The following is an 18,272-nucleotide window of genomic DNA, read 5'->3' as shown; positions in this document are numbered from 1 at the left end:
CGATTCATTAGAGCTCATTATAATTCCAATTATAATATTTCGCCAAACAATATATGTAATTCAACGTATAACTTCCTATTTATATTTAGGCAATTGAGTAATTTTTTTTTATTACAAAAGATAGTTTAATATAGCTTTTATGATACTTAGGTAAAGTTGATTAATTTTTTTTGTTAGACAACTTAATTTAGGGACTCTAATGCAAATAAAGTAAAAGTTGAGCTCTCATCTATGATACTACTAACTCCTGTATTAACCATCCAAAACTACAGCGAGATACAATTTGGATGTATAAATTTAAATATATTTTCAAGTACAACGTTTTCATTCACCTCTTAAGCTTCCTACCTAACCCATGCATACATGCTTTACAGTACTTAACCAAGAAAAAGGCTGAAAGTTAATAAAACAAAAAAAAGCAATAACATGTTATAATTACACGACGTGTTTTGGTGGTAATAACATTTTTTTTGGGCACGTCTACCATTTCTAATAAGGCAGTTGAACAGATTTATTAGGTAAAATGTAGTTGGCTTTTATCAAAGGGCACAAGCCAAGATCTCACTATTCTCTTAACCCTAAGAACCATCTCTCTCACAGCATATATAAAACTGTCCAACGGCTATCACCTAACTTCATCTATAAATTTCAAACATAATTTTTTTGTAACATTCTTGCAATCTTGATCGACACCATCATTTTTTTTTTACTCTCAAATGCAGTATAACACAACGTCATCAATGAACGCCGGCGAAGAGCCGCCACCACCTCCGCCTCTTCCACCGCCAATATTACTCTCAAACGATCTATCTCCGGCCAACTTCTTCATGGAACAACCTAATCAATTGCCAATGCAAAATAATTATAACTCTCAAGTTGGTTGTGATAATATTGATTGGGCAGGGCTTTTATCGGGCTCTTCAATTATTACTAATAATGGGACTCATCATGAGCAAAATGCAACTATGTCAAACGTGTCGATAAATCCTAGGAATATTATGATGGAAGCTGGTGAACAGCAACAACAATTACAAGGACAACATGGTGGGCTATTTAGACAACAATTACAAGAACAACATGGTGGGTTAAATAGAGACAAAGGGAAATTTAGGAAGAGGAAATATGTACCACCTAGGATTGCATTTCATACAAGGAGCACTGAGGATATTCTTGATGATGGATATAAGTGGAGAAAATATGGTCAAAAAGCTGTCAAAAATAGCACACATCCAAGGTAAGTATCCATTCATGCATGGTGTTTTTTTAAAAAAAAAAAAACAAAAGTAGATGTATATATGTGTACATACCGATATAGCTAGAGTGGTGACAATGATCAGCGTATAAATAATCGAGTTATGAATTATGATAAAACATCTGAATATTGAAGAGTGAAGAAATGATACAAATGATTTATACAACCGATTTGAATTAGTTTACAAACTGAAAGCGTAACTAATAAAGTGGTAATAACTTATATTCAAGTTTGAAGTAAGTCTTAATTGGGGTTAAAATATCAAAGATCTAAAATGCGAAAGAGAAAAACAATAAATGAAATAGTAAAGTGTGTAAAATATTTTCTTATAAACTGCTTGTACATTTTATGTTTATTCTTTGAAAACTATAGTATTTGAAGCATAACCATTATATGCCCTGAGTTACGCCGTAATGATTTACATACTCTTTTCTGGTTATTTCATGCATTATGTGAAATACAGATTATATAATAATCATAATGTATATGATAAATGTACAACCTCCAAGCTTTGTAGATAACTCTTTAATTAAGATGTTATTTCAGAAGTTATATCCAACTTTTTATGCGCTTAGGTCAAAATTCTAATACCGTTATGCAAAACTCATGACATTTTTTTGGTAGTTTTTAGTTTTCGCTGTTATATATTTTGGAATTACTCATGAGTTTTGATACATCGTAGGAACATAAAACACATCATGCAAAACAAAGGAAAGTGAATTGATTAGGTTATATTTTCCCAAGGAAGTAAAACATGCAAGAGTATCTTCTCTTTTTTCAACTATCTTTATCTTTTCCTCTTGACAGATGATCCTAGAAAAGCCATATATATGAGTCTCGATATTATGGAAATGCAATTTCGTTTTGCAAATAATCTTTTGAAGTAAACGATTAATGGTTTTAAGTCTCGCTGTTGAATATTTCTTAAACTTTTCTAGTTGAACAAACATTTTAAAAATCATTGACAATTTAGAACATGTTAATTAGACAATGACCTATTCATTCTATTATGGTGCCATCTTTAATATTAGACGTGTTATTCCTATAATCCGCCTTTCTTTTCGTATTTCAACCGTCTAAGATCGAATTCAATACGTCCTGGATCCTTTCTTTTTGCTTCATTGTTTCAAAAACGAGTTTGAATCACAAAAATATTTATTACAATCGAATAGCACTACAAGAAAGTATAGAAATAGCAACAACTCTTTGGCTAATATTGTTGGCAATATTTGGCAACAACTTAGTTTTATTGTTGCATATATGATGAAACTTTTAAAAATGAACTTTTTTTTTTGTTGTCAAACAATTTAATTTTGTTGTCATTGTATTGACTATTGTTGCAAAAAATATTTTTGGTAACAACAAAAAAGTTGTTGCACGTCGTTGCAATAATAACCGATGGGAATAGTTCATGCAACATCAAAAAAGATGTAGTCAAAAATACTTTTTGCAACAATAGTCCATACTATGGCAAAAAAAAAATGTTGGCAAATGTCTTCTTTCTTTCTTGTAGTGCCATTTTTTTTTTTTTTGGGTAAACAATCGAATATATATATATATATATATATATATATATTCGAAACGTTTTAGCTGGTACTCGTAACATTTTGGCTTGCTTTGAAAATTTGTTCGCTCTTCGGAGCACTACTATTTGTAATGACTATTTAATTTTTAATATGATGTTACTTTAACACCCCCCCCCCCACCCACCCACCCACACACCAAAAAAAAAAAAAAAACTCAGTTTCTCTCTAGCCATGTTTGCATTGTTTATTTCGACGAATTAGGTTGTTCACCTTCTCATGAGAATGAGCTTTATAAGTTGTTGCAAATTTGGCCAATTGTTCATAGTGATCATGCCATAAGTACTACGTCAAGAAGAAAGTGTTAGATATAAATATATAATTAATTCTCATACTTTGAATTCAACAGCATCTCTTGATATAACATTATTTCCTTTTAGTGAAAATGTTCGCTACTCCTTTTTTTTTTGGCAACAGGAGTTACTATCGATGTACACACCATACATGCAATGTGAAAAAACAAATTCAAAGACTTTCAAAGGATACAAGCATTGTGGTGACAACTTATGAAGGCATTCACAATCACCCTTGTGAGAAGCTAATGGAGACATTAAGTCCACTTCTAAAACAACTTCAGTTTCTCTCTAGATTCTAAATATGTTCTACTAATTATAGTAAATGGGATATTATCTAAATGTCTCAAATTGAAAAGTAACGTAACATATGTTTGTGTTTCATTGTGCTGATGACCATACGTAGCAAGTCAAATGTACAATTCTGTTAATAGAAATGTAAATTACGATACCATACAGTCAAGAAGAAGGGATCGTTTCTAATGTTACCACGTTAAGCCTTTATATGAACCAAGAAAATTTCTGGTAAATTTGTTTGTGTTTAATTGACTATATGCTCCTTTTTACCGAGATTCTATTTTTCTAAGGTACTAGTAGTTTATCCTATTTAAATTTTCTTGTTACTTTGCATACAACATCATTTCATTGAACGTCTTTCCCAATTAGGTCTCAAGTTCAATTCCGACAAAACACACTAGGTGATTTCTTCTCATTTAACTAAACCTTGGTAGATAGAGTTAAACCGATAGCTGTGTTGGTGGGAGATAGCAAATACCCCGTGAAATTAGTCAAGTGCGCACAAATTAGCACAGACACCAGGGTTATCAAAAAAAGTTTATAAGAATTCTAAATTATCTTTGAGAAGTGTTTCTCCTCCTCGTGCATGCATTTCAACTTTTTGTCATGCATCTTAAAATTCTGAGGCAACAAAACGGAAGTAACTTTTTGGTTCACAAATTTGACACATTCAAAACAATTAGCTGTTCTAGAAGAAATCGTGAATAAACAAAGGGCACCAATCAACTGAGAGAGAGCATATGTTCAAGAACATAAATCCTGTGATAGATGAACTTGGTCTCCAAGTTTGTAAACTTGTTTATTTCGTGTAGATGTGCCCGAAAGGAAAGCTCACCGAGAACCAAGAAGATCAATCAATGGAAATATACAATAACTATCCACTTCAGAGCTATTGATTTACATCTGTACTAATATAGAGGTAAAAACTTCCCCACATTTTCGAACTCAAATACTTGTACAAGACATGCAAGTCAATATCCCACTCCACCCCAATGCTGCCAACCTCACCCCCTAAAAACTAAACTGAAGATAAAAGTGGGGGAGAAGGAAAAAATTGTTGGAAACTCGACATTCATGTCATTAGAGGTTATAATTACCACCACTAAACCGACCAAATGTACTGTCTACATGCACTCATCTACTGGTCTGGCTGCTTTGAACAGAATTTCCTCTCTGCGTAAATGCAGTTCAAAAAGTTTGAAACTGTTCATGTTGGTGAAACATCAACTTGAGAGCAAGGCATATGTGCAGCTCAAGCTAACAACCGGTCCAAAACTACCAAGAGAACTGAAGAGTCGGAGCTTTACCTTCTCAAAATGAGTTGGAATTTTAGTATAGCACAGGGCTCTCATAGCTGGTAAGTGCCTAAATCACGGCCATGTTGGGTGAGTTTTATTTTTCGTTGACCAACCCATTCTATTCGATAAGAAAGATCAATATTATGAAGAAGCTGTTTAAATCTGTCCATTTCATTCGATGCATTGGAGTTCCCCTGCAATGAATGATGATCAACAAGTAAGGCAGGATAATGGAGTACCAGATATATTTTTGGAATTTGACAGAAGTCCAAAACCAAATCTGTCTTGCACAGTCATCATTGGAGTCGTAAGAATCTATACGATAGCAGCATAACAATGCTTATTCAATATAAGAACTAATGTCTAGTCATAAGAATTGCATCAGAATTGCATACCTGCGAGTTAGCATCTCCATCTTTAGAGAATACACTTGCCATTATGCTTGACCTATTAGCATTAGGCGAGAATCCCTCCCAAGGTGGAACAAAAATCAGTTTAGTGCACTGGACAGGAACTAGATTCTTGTTAAGTTTCTCCCACCACACAGATCCCAAGGAGTAGGACCACCATCTTATCATCAACCCCGTCTCAGAAAAAGCAACTAGCCCCTACAAGTAAAACAACATTGTATGAAAATTTTGGATAGACAGTGGACACAATCTCTCAAAGAAGGTGGTAGAGCATCATTGTGCCAAATCAAATGGATAACAAACCCATGCATGCAACAAAACTTGCAAAATAACATCGGCAACTTTCCAAAAATGAGCTTTAAGAGGAAGATCATGTGAAACAGTTCATCTTGTATGATACCTCTCCATCCGGTGAAAAGCTAAGAGCTGATATTGCAGTAGTCACAGTCATCCCTGAAGCTCCTCCAAGCAAACTGGGAAATCCTGGAGGTCCACTTGCATCTAAGACTTTTATTTTTGTGATGCTGCATTGGGGTTCAAAACAGAATCAGTATTACAAGCATTTAGATGAATAACAGATCTCACATTACCTAGGTGCTCTCAATCATAGAAATCAGGTCCCCAAACACGGATTTTGACACGGTCAGAAGTAGACAAGGAGGGGATTTTACTTCAGTCCATGTTAAAACCATTTTTTTACCAGAGAAATCCCCAATGGCCAGTGGCGCCACGGTTCAAAACTCAGTAGGTAATGGGCCCGCTGCCCTCTACCCTGCTCCACGTAAATAGCAGGTTTTTTGTCTGCAGCAGAGTTCAAACCTGTGATGTGCCCCTAACCCGTGCCTCACGTGCTTTGTTAGAGAGAAACCAAAGAAAAGCTTTAAACTGGGATTGGACATAGCAAACCCTTGAAGTTCTTAAAAAGAACATAGATTATAGAAGGAAATCGATTAAGCACGAAGCTATAGCTACTTATCTCAAAAAAGAAAGGTTTACAAATCTATCGTTCATGAGAAAAGAAGACTCTACAATATGCTACACTAAATAGTATGCTTAATATTGACAACCAAGGATACTCAAAAGAAAAAAAGATATACAAATTATTTAGTTTATACCATATACTGGTTCTAAATGAAGTTTCTAGTTCTGTGTTCCAGAATGTTTGTTACCAAAAATAACTAGAGTAAAGAGGAAAAGAAGCTCCTCGTATGGCTACCATAATATTCAGTTGTACTGTTAACTAACCTTTGCATGTCATACACCCGAATGCTTGGACTGTTAATCTCTCCAATCGCATCTCCAATAGCTAATCGTGTCACTGGATCATTTAGTGCCACCATAGGGAATATGCGTGCAAAATCCTTCAATGCCGCCATTGAACTTTGCAAGCAAGTTTTTCGCATGGCTAAGTTACCAGGATCTATTGTCCGTAAAATGAAAGTAACCACCTGCAAATCTATCTAGGTGTCAGACATGCTAAATTTTTTAAAAAAGTTTCAGCGCTAAAAGCACAGTTGTCTTGTTATTACATGGTATATATAAAATTCGCTTATCAACAGAAAAGAGAAAGGAAAAAAAAAAAAAATATAACATTTGTCTGCAAACCATTTTCTGTTTACTACTTTCGATGTGCACATAGCTAATTCTTCAAGATCCACTCAATTTAGCAATAAAGAAGAAGTATCTTAACAAACCTTATCAAGATATTGAACTAAGTTTCTCGGAGAACCACGTGCAACCCTAACTATAGTCATGAGGGCTACTACATGAACAGGCGAATCAGAGGCAGTGGACCAGATCTGGCTTTCTATAACATTCAGAAAGCCCAAGACATCCGCCATTGCTAAACTAGGGAGAAGAATTCCAACCAAAGTATCACGAATTCTAACAGATGTAAATGGATTCTTGGCAGGTGTATTAGCGGATGCACCAGTGACACACTCAATTTGGAAGAATATGTCCCCAATAAGGCGCGGTATTTCAGAACCAATGCATGACTTCCATGTGCTTTCCATGCCTTCTGCCAGAATTTCTGCGGCAGTGGAGCTGTATTTCTCATTCATCGCCATAACCAATTTCACCAATGGATTAACAGTCAAGCCAACAAGATTTGGTTTCACAAGGCTGGGATACCAAACAGACAACGCAGCAGCAACAATTATATGAGATGTCATTGCATCTTGGCTCGTGCCCCCAACACATGAAATCCAATCTTGCATTTCAAATGATTCTAGCCATGATCTTATTTCAGACTCTTCATCCTCAGAGTTCCCTTCAGTGACAATTTGTCTGTCATCCCTCAAGCAGGTGGTGGGTTCTTGCGCTGGGACTGAATCATAGTTTCTAATTGGTGATGCTCCATTCTCATTATCTCTTAGATTATCCCTGCGTAGTGGAAGCGGAATGGCTCGTGAAGCAGCACAATGAAATAATGAACGTGCCGCCATCTTAACATGCTCATCCTCGTCTTGCCAAAAGCTCACCAAAAGCTTCAAAACAGAGATTTCAAACCATTAACAAATAGTTTTGCCGAGATTGGTTAGTTAAACACAAGACATCCCAAAGAACCAATGTATCAAACTGTTGCAACAAAGAAAAGAACACCACCAGTAAGCTTTCCCTTATCAAAAACAAAAACAAAAAAACAAAAAAAAGAGAGAGAGAGAGAGAAAAGAACGCCGCCCCTGTGGCTCGAGTTTTAGTGAAAATGTACTCGACCAGTTCCCAGACTAGTCATCAAGGCACAAAAGCGATCACCTCAGCCAGTCATGTAACCTAGGCAAGGAACCTTTATTTTCCTTTTCTTTTTGCCTTTCTTTGCGGGGGCTAACTGGAAGAGTTTTGGAGGGTTTATACTAGTATGCAGTATCACATCCGAGTCAAAAAACCTACTCAAGGCACTGATCTACTGATGCATGGTATAATAGCACATGTAGGAGCACTACATTGCTGAAGGAGGAGTTGCTTACAACCAAGAAATATATTTTGTATCAGTCCTTAGCCTTGAATTAAGAACCTTGCAAATAGAAAAGCAAAGCAGAGACAGGCTTCCCAATATTTTTGCTTTCTAGTACTGGGGAAAATTCAAAAGGAACATGAATCATAACCCAGGCACACCTTCAGATGGACTTCGTTGACACTATGGTTATGGGTTGCTCACAGCATGGAAGAAAATTCAAATGGAGTATAGAAATGAGTGGTGCAGAAGAAAGCATTATAAAAAAAGGAGTCTGACGGCATCTCTCTTGCTTCTCATGGAAGGGGATCAGATATGCGAAAACAAGACCCTAACTCACGGTAATTATTTATGATCCTTCGCATGGCCCTCAAGAAGGGAAAAAGAACTTTGATTATATCCACATCCAAAATAGAGTTCAGCGGGAATTTTAACCCACCACCCGCACCCCAAAAAAGGAAAAAAGAACTATTCAGATGATTTGTTACCTGAAGCAGGGGAGGCTTTATATCAGAAACTTTCTCGGCAAAGCTCCGCATGTAAAATGCTGACAAAGAACTGGAAAAGACAAATATCACTACAACAGTAGTGTTATAAGACTTCGGTGACACATGAGTCTTCTACAATGAAATGCCAGATGACACTACATCTATGTAATGCAGACAAAGACAGTGGGTCGACTTTGACACAACATTTCTCTAAAAGATGTTGCTCAAAACCCAGTAGGACACAAGAAATAGCAAGAAAAGCTGCAGATGTGAGAGTCATTACTTTTTCTTGATTTAAGTCATAACATATAGTAGCCAGAAAGAATGCCACAACAATCTCATACCTGCTGACTGCCTGGAAGGAATGTGACAAGCTAATCATATGTTGGGCTAGGGACACCATCGTTAGAGATCTCATTGCACAGTACTCTGATGATGATTTCCAAAGCTGTATGTCAATTTAATCTCTTAGAGGCAAAGAAGTGAGGAGAAGTCTTTTTTTTTTTTTTTTTTTTTTTTGGGGGGGGGGGGGGGGGGGGGGGGGAACGGGAGAGTGAAATTGGTCTCAATCTAAAGCTAGCAAAACACTCAAAGTACCTGCAGAGTTGAAGTGTAATCAGGAAATGTCAGAGTCAGCGACCCCCGATCCCCCAAGAGACCAGAAGCTACGAGAAGATTCTGTGGTCTTTTTAGCTTCATTTCAGTTACTAGCAATTTATCAAGTTCAGGGTCCACATTCCACATGTGCAAAATAGACAAGCTGAACTGAAGCAGGCATTGTTCAAGCAAGAACATCCATTCAGGATCTCTTGCAGCTTGAATGGAAGCACCATCAGATTTATCATTGATGCTCTGATCGCTGGAACTAGGGATGCCAGTTTCCTGATCACTGAAATTAGTCCTCTTAATGGGAGACTCAGCCCTTATTTCTTTCACTTGGCTTTTATTCAGATTGGAACTCTCTGTTTTATAGTAATCATCTCTCTGACAAAGAGACATCAAAGATGTGAGATCAAAAGACAGAGCGACAACTCCAGGAAAAGGACAAGAGCCTTTAACAGGTTGTTTTCTGATTTGCAAGGAAGGCAATGCAGATCGATTAGATCCTGCAGTACTTCCAGACATGCTTGTACTAACGGATATATTTGATGAAGAAATCCCCTTTCCCCGAGTTTGTGACTGAGGTGGTGGAGACTTGGTTTCATCAGTAACAGGAAAAAGCAATGAAGAAGCTGAAGTATTTCCACTTATCATACTGCCACCAGGGAGATCTCTGTCAATTCCTGTGCAGAAATGTTCAAACATTGAGACAGCAGCAGCTCCACGAAGGACCCGCTCACGAGCACCTGATTTTACATCCCAAATGTACAAAACATCTGCATCAGATGTTCCTGTTTGGTTTGGGCAGAGACATGCTATGTAGCCTCTTCTACTATCCCACACAACTTTTGCGGGATAATATGGGTGGCCAGGGAACATTCGCTCTACACGCATGGTATCAAGTGAAGAAAGGGCAACAGATGAGTCTTCCCCAACAGATAGGAAGCAATTACTCCATGGCCGTTCTGTTTGAGATGGTGGAAGAATTATTTGGCGAACTGGAGCAACATGTTGATGCATTACAACCATGGGACTGCTGGAGTCAAGATCCCACACACGAATAGTACAGTCCATACTTCCTGAGAGTAGAACATAACTGTAGCTACCTCCTTGGCATCTAATCAGAACTCGTTGTGCAGCCAAACACAGTACAGCTCCTGTATGCCCCAAGAGATAATGTTGAGTGGCATGTGCTTTTGTATCGGGATATGAATTTTGACCATGAAAATCCAATCCTTCAAAGAACATATCAAATCGAACAACTTTTATATCACCGTTATAGAACCCATATACAATAGCCAAAGGTACATACTCTTCAGAAATAACCATTGAAGAAGACACTAGCTCTTTTCTTTCATAAGTTCCATTTTTGTGGATATTTAAAACCCTTTCATCAATAGCTTTGGAACAAGAAGCTGCATCTTGCGAGGAAGTTATTTCGTCCTTCCCACCTGTTGTGTCTATTTCAACAACCTGCCTAAGAATCTCATTTTCAGGGGCATTCTGGTTATGAGTCCAATCATCAAATATTCTACCTGCACCAGAAAGTCTGCACTCTTGACAATTTATCTCGTTTTTGTCACGCAGCTTAGGCAGTACCCAACATGTCACACGAGGTTTCCAAATCGATAATTCATTGATAGGAAAGGAAATTGATTCGACACGTAAAAGACAGTTGTTCACTTGCACGAAAGAGATAGATAAGCTCATGCTAGACTCCTGAGAAATGATTGGGATAGCAGCAAAAGGTTCATATTTGAAGATATTACTTGAGTAACATAGCCTGTATACTATGGCCGCTCCTTCACTATTCCATACAGCAAATTTTTCAATGAATGTGGCATCTGAATCTTCAGAATCAAGCAGATTGTTACCATGTCCAACAAACATGCCACCAGTGGCATGTGACTTTCCTTCGATAGAGAGCAGATCATCTGAGAAAGATATCTCTCCCACAGAACTCCTATCCTCTAATAGACTAAATATGCAGCATGTACCATATACAAAAGCTAAAACCGGCCCACGATTTGCAAATGCCACCAGAGGTCCCCTGTCCTTTGACCCATTTACCCAATTCATTTTGCCCGCATCAAAGAAGTTGCTCTTGGCGGTCATGTTTTCTGTGCTTGAATCACACTCCTTTAATATTGGTATACATTGTGATTTACCAAAAGAATCAACCATCATCACTGACTCAGTCAATACATCCCCAAAGGACGAAATTACAGCCACAGATTTCAAAGGCCCAATGGATAAGCTCCCATGAAAAACTGTTTGGACGATAGCAAGAGTATACGTATCAACAATAACGACTGTGCACTTTACCGGTTTTGCATGCTGTGAGTCTCTATCTGCAAATGCTTCACCCTTCTCAGCAGAACTAGGCGAGTGGTGATCGGATAAATGAACATGATCAAAAGAACAACAAGCTATACATACATATCTACGATTTTCGGGAAATGGTCGAATTAAGTATGGCGTCCCTACCCAGGGAGGCATTTTCCTTCTACGTCTGCATTGTCCACTGGCTCTGCTCCAAATGCACAACACACCATCAGTGCATGCACTTAATAATGCACCACAGTTAGATGAGTTAGAAGCTGATACCGCATTGTTTGAATCATCTAATTTCCCATCTCCCAAAACTGTAGTAGGAACACATATCTCTAGATCAGCTATCGGAGCAACATGGCCACAAAGCATGGCAACCGGTGTGATTTCCTGAGACCAAAAAAAAAAAAAAAAAACAGAAGAGCTCATAAACTTGAACCTTAACAAATACCACAACTAAGAAAAGAATCAAAGATCGAACGTTACTTTACTATTACCTTGTTCGACCAAAAAAAAAAAAGAGCCAATTTCACGCAAATTATCACAATGATTTGCTCCCTCCATCCAATTTCGCTCATCTCTTTTCATGTATGAGTTCAATCAGACATAAATTGCTTCACTTTTTTTAATAATTAAGATATCATGAGTTGCAAGAATCATACTATATCGAACAATGTTAAAAGAGACAACAACAACAACAACAACAACATACCCAGTGAAATCCCACAATGTGAGGGCTGGGGAGGGTAAAGAGTACGCAGACCTTACCCCCACCTTGGGAGGTAGGGAGACTGTTTCCGAAAGACCCTCGGCTCAAGAGAAAACAAGACAAAAGAGTCAGATACAAACAAGCATATCAGAGTAATGCGAAAATAAGAAATAACAAGAGCGAAGAAGTCATGATAAAACAATCTGGAAAGACAAGACCCAACAAATATAAGCAGAAATCAAAAGGCAATAAACGATAGAGCAAAACTACGACCACTAGTGCAAAAGAGTAAGTGAGACTACCTACTAGCCTTCTATCCTAATCTGAGTCCTCCACAACCTCCTATCTAAGGTCATATCCTCGGTAAGCTGAAACTGCGCCATGTCCTGTCTAATCACCTCTCCCCAATACTTCTTTGGCCTACCTCTACCTCTCCTGAAACCGTCCATAGTCAACCTCTCACACCTCCGCACTAAGGCATCTCTGTCTCTCCTCTTAACATGCCCAAACCATCTCTGCCTCGCTTCCCGCATCTTGTCCTCTACCGATGCCACTCTCACCTTGTCCCAGATGTCTCCATTACTAATCCTATCTCTCCTAGTGTGCCCACACATCCACCGCAACATTCTCATTTCCGCGACTTTCATCTTCTGCACATGAGAGTTCTTGACTGGCCAACATTCTGCCCCGTACAACAAAGTCGGTCTAACCACCACTTTGTAGAACTTGCCCTTAAGTTTTGGTGGCACTTTCTTGTCACACAACACACCAGAAGCGAGCCTCCATTTCATCCACCCTGCACCAATACGATGAGTGACATCATCATCGATATCCCCATTTCCTTGTATAATAGACCCAAGGTACTTGAAACTTTCTTTCTTTTGGACGACCTGGGTACTAAGCCTTACTTCCACGTCAGTCTCATTTGGTACGCCACTGAACCTGCACTCCATGTACTCTGTCTTGGTCCTACTCAACTTGAATCCTTTAGACTCCAACGTCTGCCGGCAACCCTCTAGCTTAGCATTAACTCCACTACGAGTCTCGTCAATCAAGACTATGTCATCCGCGAACAACATACACCATGGCACCTCACCTTGAATTTGTCGTGTCAATCCATCGATTACCAAGGCAAATAGAAACGGGCTAAGAAACAATGTTAAAAGAGAATAGGGTAAAAATCAGAAAGCTATGTTGGACCTTGATTAATTCATTTTATGATAAAACGTGGGCAAATGTACAGTATAGGCTATGGGCTTAGCTGAAAGCAGTAGCTTGGACTCAAAACCTGTATATATGTTAAGGAAATCTAGTAAATATGTATAAGTATTAAATTTCAGAACCCAGTAATTCAAATGGTCGGTGGATTAAGTAGCATTTCGAACCAACAAAGTTCAAATCCACCTCGGACAAATCAAATATCTAAGTTGCACTGTTCAGAAAGACTATGCTAAAAAATATCAATTATAGATCTCTTCTTTTAACTTAAATAAGCAAAATGACACAACTATATTGAGATAGAAGTGATAACTATCACCAATTGCAGTATAGGAAAGATCACAAATAAGCTAAATAACAAAATACTGCATCCTACTTGAACAGAAATGTGATATCAGTCAGTAAAGCATAAAGAAGATCACAATTAGCTGACAACATGTACGACGTCGTAATTGAACCGAAACTTGAGCAATAGATTTCAGCAAAATGACACAACTCCATTGAGATAAAGTGATGACTAGCAACAATTGTAGGGTAGAGAAGATCACACTTAGCTAATAAACAAATTACTGCTACGTAATTGAACAGAAATGTGATATCAATCGATAAAGCTGACAGAAGATCCCAATTAGCTAACAACATATACGACATCGTAATTGAACTGAAATATGAGAAATAGATTTCAACATTGCTAGATTTCAGCAAAACGACACAACTACATTGAGATAAAGTGATAACTAGCAACAGCTGTAGCATAGAGAACATCACAAATTAGCTAAAGAACAAAATCCTGCTTCGTAATTGAACAGAAATGTCATGTCAGTTGATAAAGCGTAAAGAAGATCGCATTAGCTAAGAACATGTACGACGTCGTGATTGAACTGAAACATGAGCAATAGATTTCAGCAAAATGACACAACTACACTGAGGTAAAGTAATGACTAGCAACAATTGTAGCATAGAGAACATCACAATTAGCTAAATAACAAAATACTTCTTCCTAATTGAACAGAAATGTGATATCAGTCAGTAAACCGTAAGAAGATCGCAATTAGCTAACAACAATGACAACGTCGTAATTGAACAGAAATGTGATATCAGTCGGTAAAGCATAAGGAAGATCACAATAAGCTTAAGAACAAAATACTGCTTCGTAATTGAACAAATGTGATATCAGTCGGTGAAGCGTAAAGAAGATCGCAATTAGCCAACAACATATACGACGTCGTAACTGAACTGAAATGTGAGCAATAGATTTCAATATTACTAGATATGAACCATTGGCTACAGTATGTAATATCAGTCGGTAAAGCGTACAGAAGATCGCAATTAGCTAATTAACAAAATACTGCTTCTTAATTGAACATAAATGTGATATAGTCGGTAAACTGTACGGAAGATTGCAATTAGCTAACTGTAAACAAAATATGTGTGTGTATATATATATATATATTGGTAGGTTCGTAATTAAACTGAAAGTTCAACAATAGATTTCAACATTTCTAGATTTCAACCATTGGCTAACAGTATAAATAGAGAATAATTAAAAGGAGAAGAAAGTAATTTTACCGTAGAAGAGAGATTCCACCAGATGATGGACCCATCTGAAGCGCCGGTATAGAGAGTGGGAGGATTATTGAGTGCGGCAACAGCGGTGACTTTGTGGACCGGCGGTGAACCTGACCATATACACGCTATCGATTTACACTTCATAAGACTATACAGGTACGGATCAAGCCTGTAATTCTAATTGCACTTGAAAAAATTTGGGGTTATTTTGGTGTTGAAGGTTCTGCATAGAAAATTATTGCTGTTTGTGACTTGTGAGTGCAATTGTTTGAAATGAAAACTATGTGGTGGCATTTCTAACTATTCAAGAAAAGTTGTGGGTCTTTTTGTTCTAAGGTTTTTTTTCCTCAAGTATTTGACGCATAAATATTTTAGTTAACATCAAACATGCTCATAAAAAAGATTTTTTTTTAAGATCATAATAAATGGGATTTTGCCTTATTTATTAGCACTTACTGAAGGTTTGAATCTTAATTATTTAAATATATGTTATTGAGTGATTTTGTCAGATCTATAGCCTGTTTGACTAAACTTATTTTTCTTCAAAAATATTTATCTAAAGAAATGAGGTGTTTGGCTAAGCTTTTAGAAGAAAACAAGTGCTCTTGGAGAGTACAGAAGTTGTTTTCAAAAACTAAAAAATGTAGTTTTTCACCGGAAGCACTTTTTTTGAAAAGCACTTTTGAGAAAAATACACTTACAATTAGGTGTGTACATGGACCGGGTTGGTTCGGATTTTTCAATACCAAATCAAATCAATTGCGTCGGGTTTTTAAATTTATAAACTAAACCAAATCGATAAAATTCGGGTTTTTCAACTTCGGGTTTCTTTGGGTTTTTCCGATATTTTCCGAAAAAGTCTTCATACAAAACATATGACTTTTACTTCAAATATTTCTTTAGTCCTAGTAAGATACAACTATATAACTAAGGTGTTTCTTAAGAAAATAACATAAAATGTGAGATGGGTGATGATATCGTATTAAAATATTCAACAAAAAAGATAATAAAATCGGTTAAAATAAGTATTGCTAACTAATAAGTCATAAAGAATATGACTTTAATCTAAATAATAAGTTATGCTAAAATAAGCGGCTAATAAGTATTAATTACATGATAAATAAAAAAATTAAGCTATGTATTTTTATGCTCTAAACCAATTATACAAAACTAAAGAATAGATATCCAACATTACTGTCATTCCTAGTGTTAGAATTGAATTTCTTTTGTTAGCATTAGTGTTGAGTTGGTTTTGATTTGAACTTTATTTGAGTTACTAACATTTATGGGAAATAAAACTTATTGACATTCAAAATTCTAAGTTCAAGCTTAATATTATATATTATAAAATACAAAAAACTATGAAAATATTTAAGAAATATTTACAAATTACATTACAAATAAATATTTTTATGTATAAAATATTTTAAAAATCGAATATATGTAATGTCAGGTCGGTTTGGTTCGGTTTGACTTTTTTAGCTAAAACCAAACAAAACTAATTATGGTCGGGTTTTTTCTTTCAACACCAAATCAAACCACTAGTCGGGTTTTTTTCTCGGTTTATCGATTTGGTGTGGTTTGTCGGTTTGCTTTGTACACCCCTACTTACAATCACTTTTTAAAAGTTTGGTCAAACACTAATTGCTACTCAAAAGTGTTTTTTAAATTAATTGACTAAACACAAACTACTTTTCAGTTTTCACCAAAAGTCTTTTTTTAAAAAACACTTTTCAAAATAAGTTGATTTTAGAAGTTTGGTAAAACATGATAAATCTTAATTATTCGGGTCTAAATCACTAAGTGCCCTTTTTTATTTTTTATTTTACAACCACATAATGAACTGAAGAAATAAACTTTAATATTATTAAGATGTTATACATTAAGGATTTAACTCTACTTGACCGCTGGTTGTTGTTGCGGTTGCCGCGAGCTTGTTTGGATGAGCTTATGCCTATAAGTTGTTTGCAGCTTATAAGCTAGAAAAAATAAGTTGAGGTAGTCTAACTTATATTTTTGGCTTATAAGCTGCTTTAGATAAGTCAAGTTAAATGGGCCCAATTATTTTTTTGAGCTTATTTTAAGCACAAAATGACTTTAAGCTGGCCAGCCAAACACTCAAAAAAAACTGAAAACAGCTTATAAGCAACTTATAAGCCAATCCAAACGGGCTCTAACTATCACCATCCACTACTCGTAACCACAATACTTAGTCATAGCCGCCATTATTGTAGATCATCACAACCATTTATAATCTTCACAATCAACCACCATCACTATAATAACCACTAACCACTACTGTTATAAACAATCACAATCATTAACCATCACTATATATTGCCAATTTGCCATCTATTACAATAATCGACTGCCACCACCAACCAGCACCCACAACCACCCCCATTAGCTAAAACTACTAACTGGCACCTACAAGTCTACGCAAACCTTACACCTATCTTGGGAAGTATTTTTCCGATAGACCCTCGGCTCAAAGAAAGGAAACAAAAGCAATCCAGGACAAGAAATAACAAAAGCAAAGAAACAACAAATAATAACAAAATATTTTTGAGAAAATATAACAATATAATTTACTATACACGGTCTAGAGAGAACCATAGGTGCACGTGAATTCATGTCCCCATGTACATCTGGCAGTGTATAAAAAATTGTTACGGAATGAAATCATTCCATCCTTAATTAGAAGTTTCTGATCCAAGCACTAGGAATAGAGCAGTTCATGTCGGGAGCTCTTTCCCCCCTTAATAGGTCACACACAACATATTGTTTTTCTGGCAACACACATGACGTTGAATTTGAATTAATCGTGTCAGTAGATACCAGAGGTTTTATAAAAAGAAAAACCAATATTTAGTACCATATTGAACTTTTCAAATCTAGAAGGGTGAGAACGCCATTTAACCAAATCTCAGGAAATCCATGACACACACACTAAATTTAAACCCCTTTTCGGCTTCTCGACGAAGTTTTCTTCTCAGCACCTCGTAACGTATATATATTGAGTTCTGAGTTCTGAATTGCACAAAAAAGAGCACGAGAGAGAAGATTATTCACAATGTGTATAATATATTGGAATAAATTTGGTTTTATTATTTGAAATAAAAAGTTGAGAATCAGGAACTATAGAAAAAGTGTTTATGTAAAAATAATAATAGAATGTTTGAAAAAAAAAAATCAGAGAGAATTGTTTGACTCTTCAAGTAGTATTAGTATATTCAGAATGCACAGAGGTATAAACTTTGTATATTCG

General features: G+C 36.4%; 2 protein-coding genes across 3 annotated transcripts; one reads left to right on the top strand and one right to left on the bottom strand.

Annotated features, from left to right (window-relative positions):
• The first annotated feature begins 663 nt into the window (after positions 1–663).
• Positions 664–3,690, top strand: LOC132638066 (probable WRKY transcription factor 56). Its single transcript, XM_060355053.1, has 2 exons — positions 664–1,234; positions 3,253–3,690. The coding sequence occupies exons 1-2, from the start codon at positions 717–719 to the stop codon at positions 3,428–3,430; spliced, it is 696 nt and encodes a 231-aa protein (XP_060211036.1). The 5' UTR covers positions 664–716; the 3' UTR covers positions 3,431–3,690.
• Positions 3,691–4,166: 476 nt separating this feature from the next.
• On the bottom strand, positions 4,167–15,324 carry LOC132634845 (uncharacterized). 2 transcript variants are annotated; one of them, XM_060350955.1, is made up of 10 exons: positions 15,005–15,319; positions 9,175–11,898; positions 8,922–9,025; positions 8,578–8,647; positions 6,828–7,622; positions 6,379–6,581; positions 5,534–5,657; positions 5,119–5,331; positions 4,733–4,917; positions 4,167–4,598 (listed from the first exon to the last, which is right to left on the bottom strand). In XM_060350955.1, exons 1-9 carry the CDS (start codon positions 15,146–15,148, stop codon positions 4,774–4,776), a joined length of 4,521 nt encoding a protein of 1,506 aa, XP_060206938.1. In that variant the 5' UTR covers positions 15,149–15,319; the 3' UTR covers positions 4,167–4,598; positions 4,733–4,773. The 2 variants fall into 2 exon arrangements, with proteins under 2 accessions (XP_060206938.1, XP_060206939.1); XM_060350956.1 differs by lacking the exons at positions 4,167–4,598; positions 4,733–4,917; positions 5,119–5,331; positions 5,534–5,657 and having other exon boundaries at positions 6,380–6,589; positions 15,005–15,324.
• Positions 15,325–18,272: the final 2,948 nt, after the last annotated feature.

Source organism: Lycium barbarum, chromosome 4, assembly GCF_019175385.1.
Source record: "Lycium barbarum isolate Lr01 chromosome 4, ASM1917538v2, whole genome shotgun sequence".
Taxonomy (NCBI): domain Eukaryota; kingdom Viridiplantae; phylum Streptophyta; class Magnoliopsida; order Solanales; family Solanaceae; genus Lycium; species Lycium barbarum.
This window is presented reverse-complemented; position numbering and strand designations above follow the sequence as displayed.

Bases quoted from the DNA above. Each gene is read 5' to 3' on its own strand.
- LOC132638066 (XM_060355053.1), top strand. From the start codon at position 717: ATGCAGTATAACACAACGTCATCAATGAACGCCGGCGAAGAGCCGCCA. The intron at 1,235-3,252 runs GTAAGTATCCAT...TTTTGGCAACAG, and splicing joins AAAAATAGCACACATCCAAG to GAGTTACTATCGATGTACAC.
- LOC132634845 (XM_060350955.1), bottom strand. From the start codon at position 15,148: ATGAAGTGTAAATCGATAGCGTGTATATGGTCAGGTTCACCGCCGGTC. The intron at 11,899-15,004 runs GTAAAATTACTT...TTTTGGTCTCAG, and splicing joins GGTGGAATCTCTCTTCTACG to GAAATCACACCGGTTGCCAT. The intron at 5,658-6,378 runs GTTAGTTAACAG...ACCCCAATGCAG, and splicing joins CGGGTGTATGACATGCAAAG to CATCACAAAAATAAAAGTCT.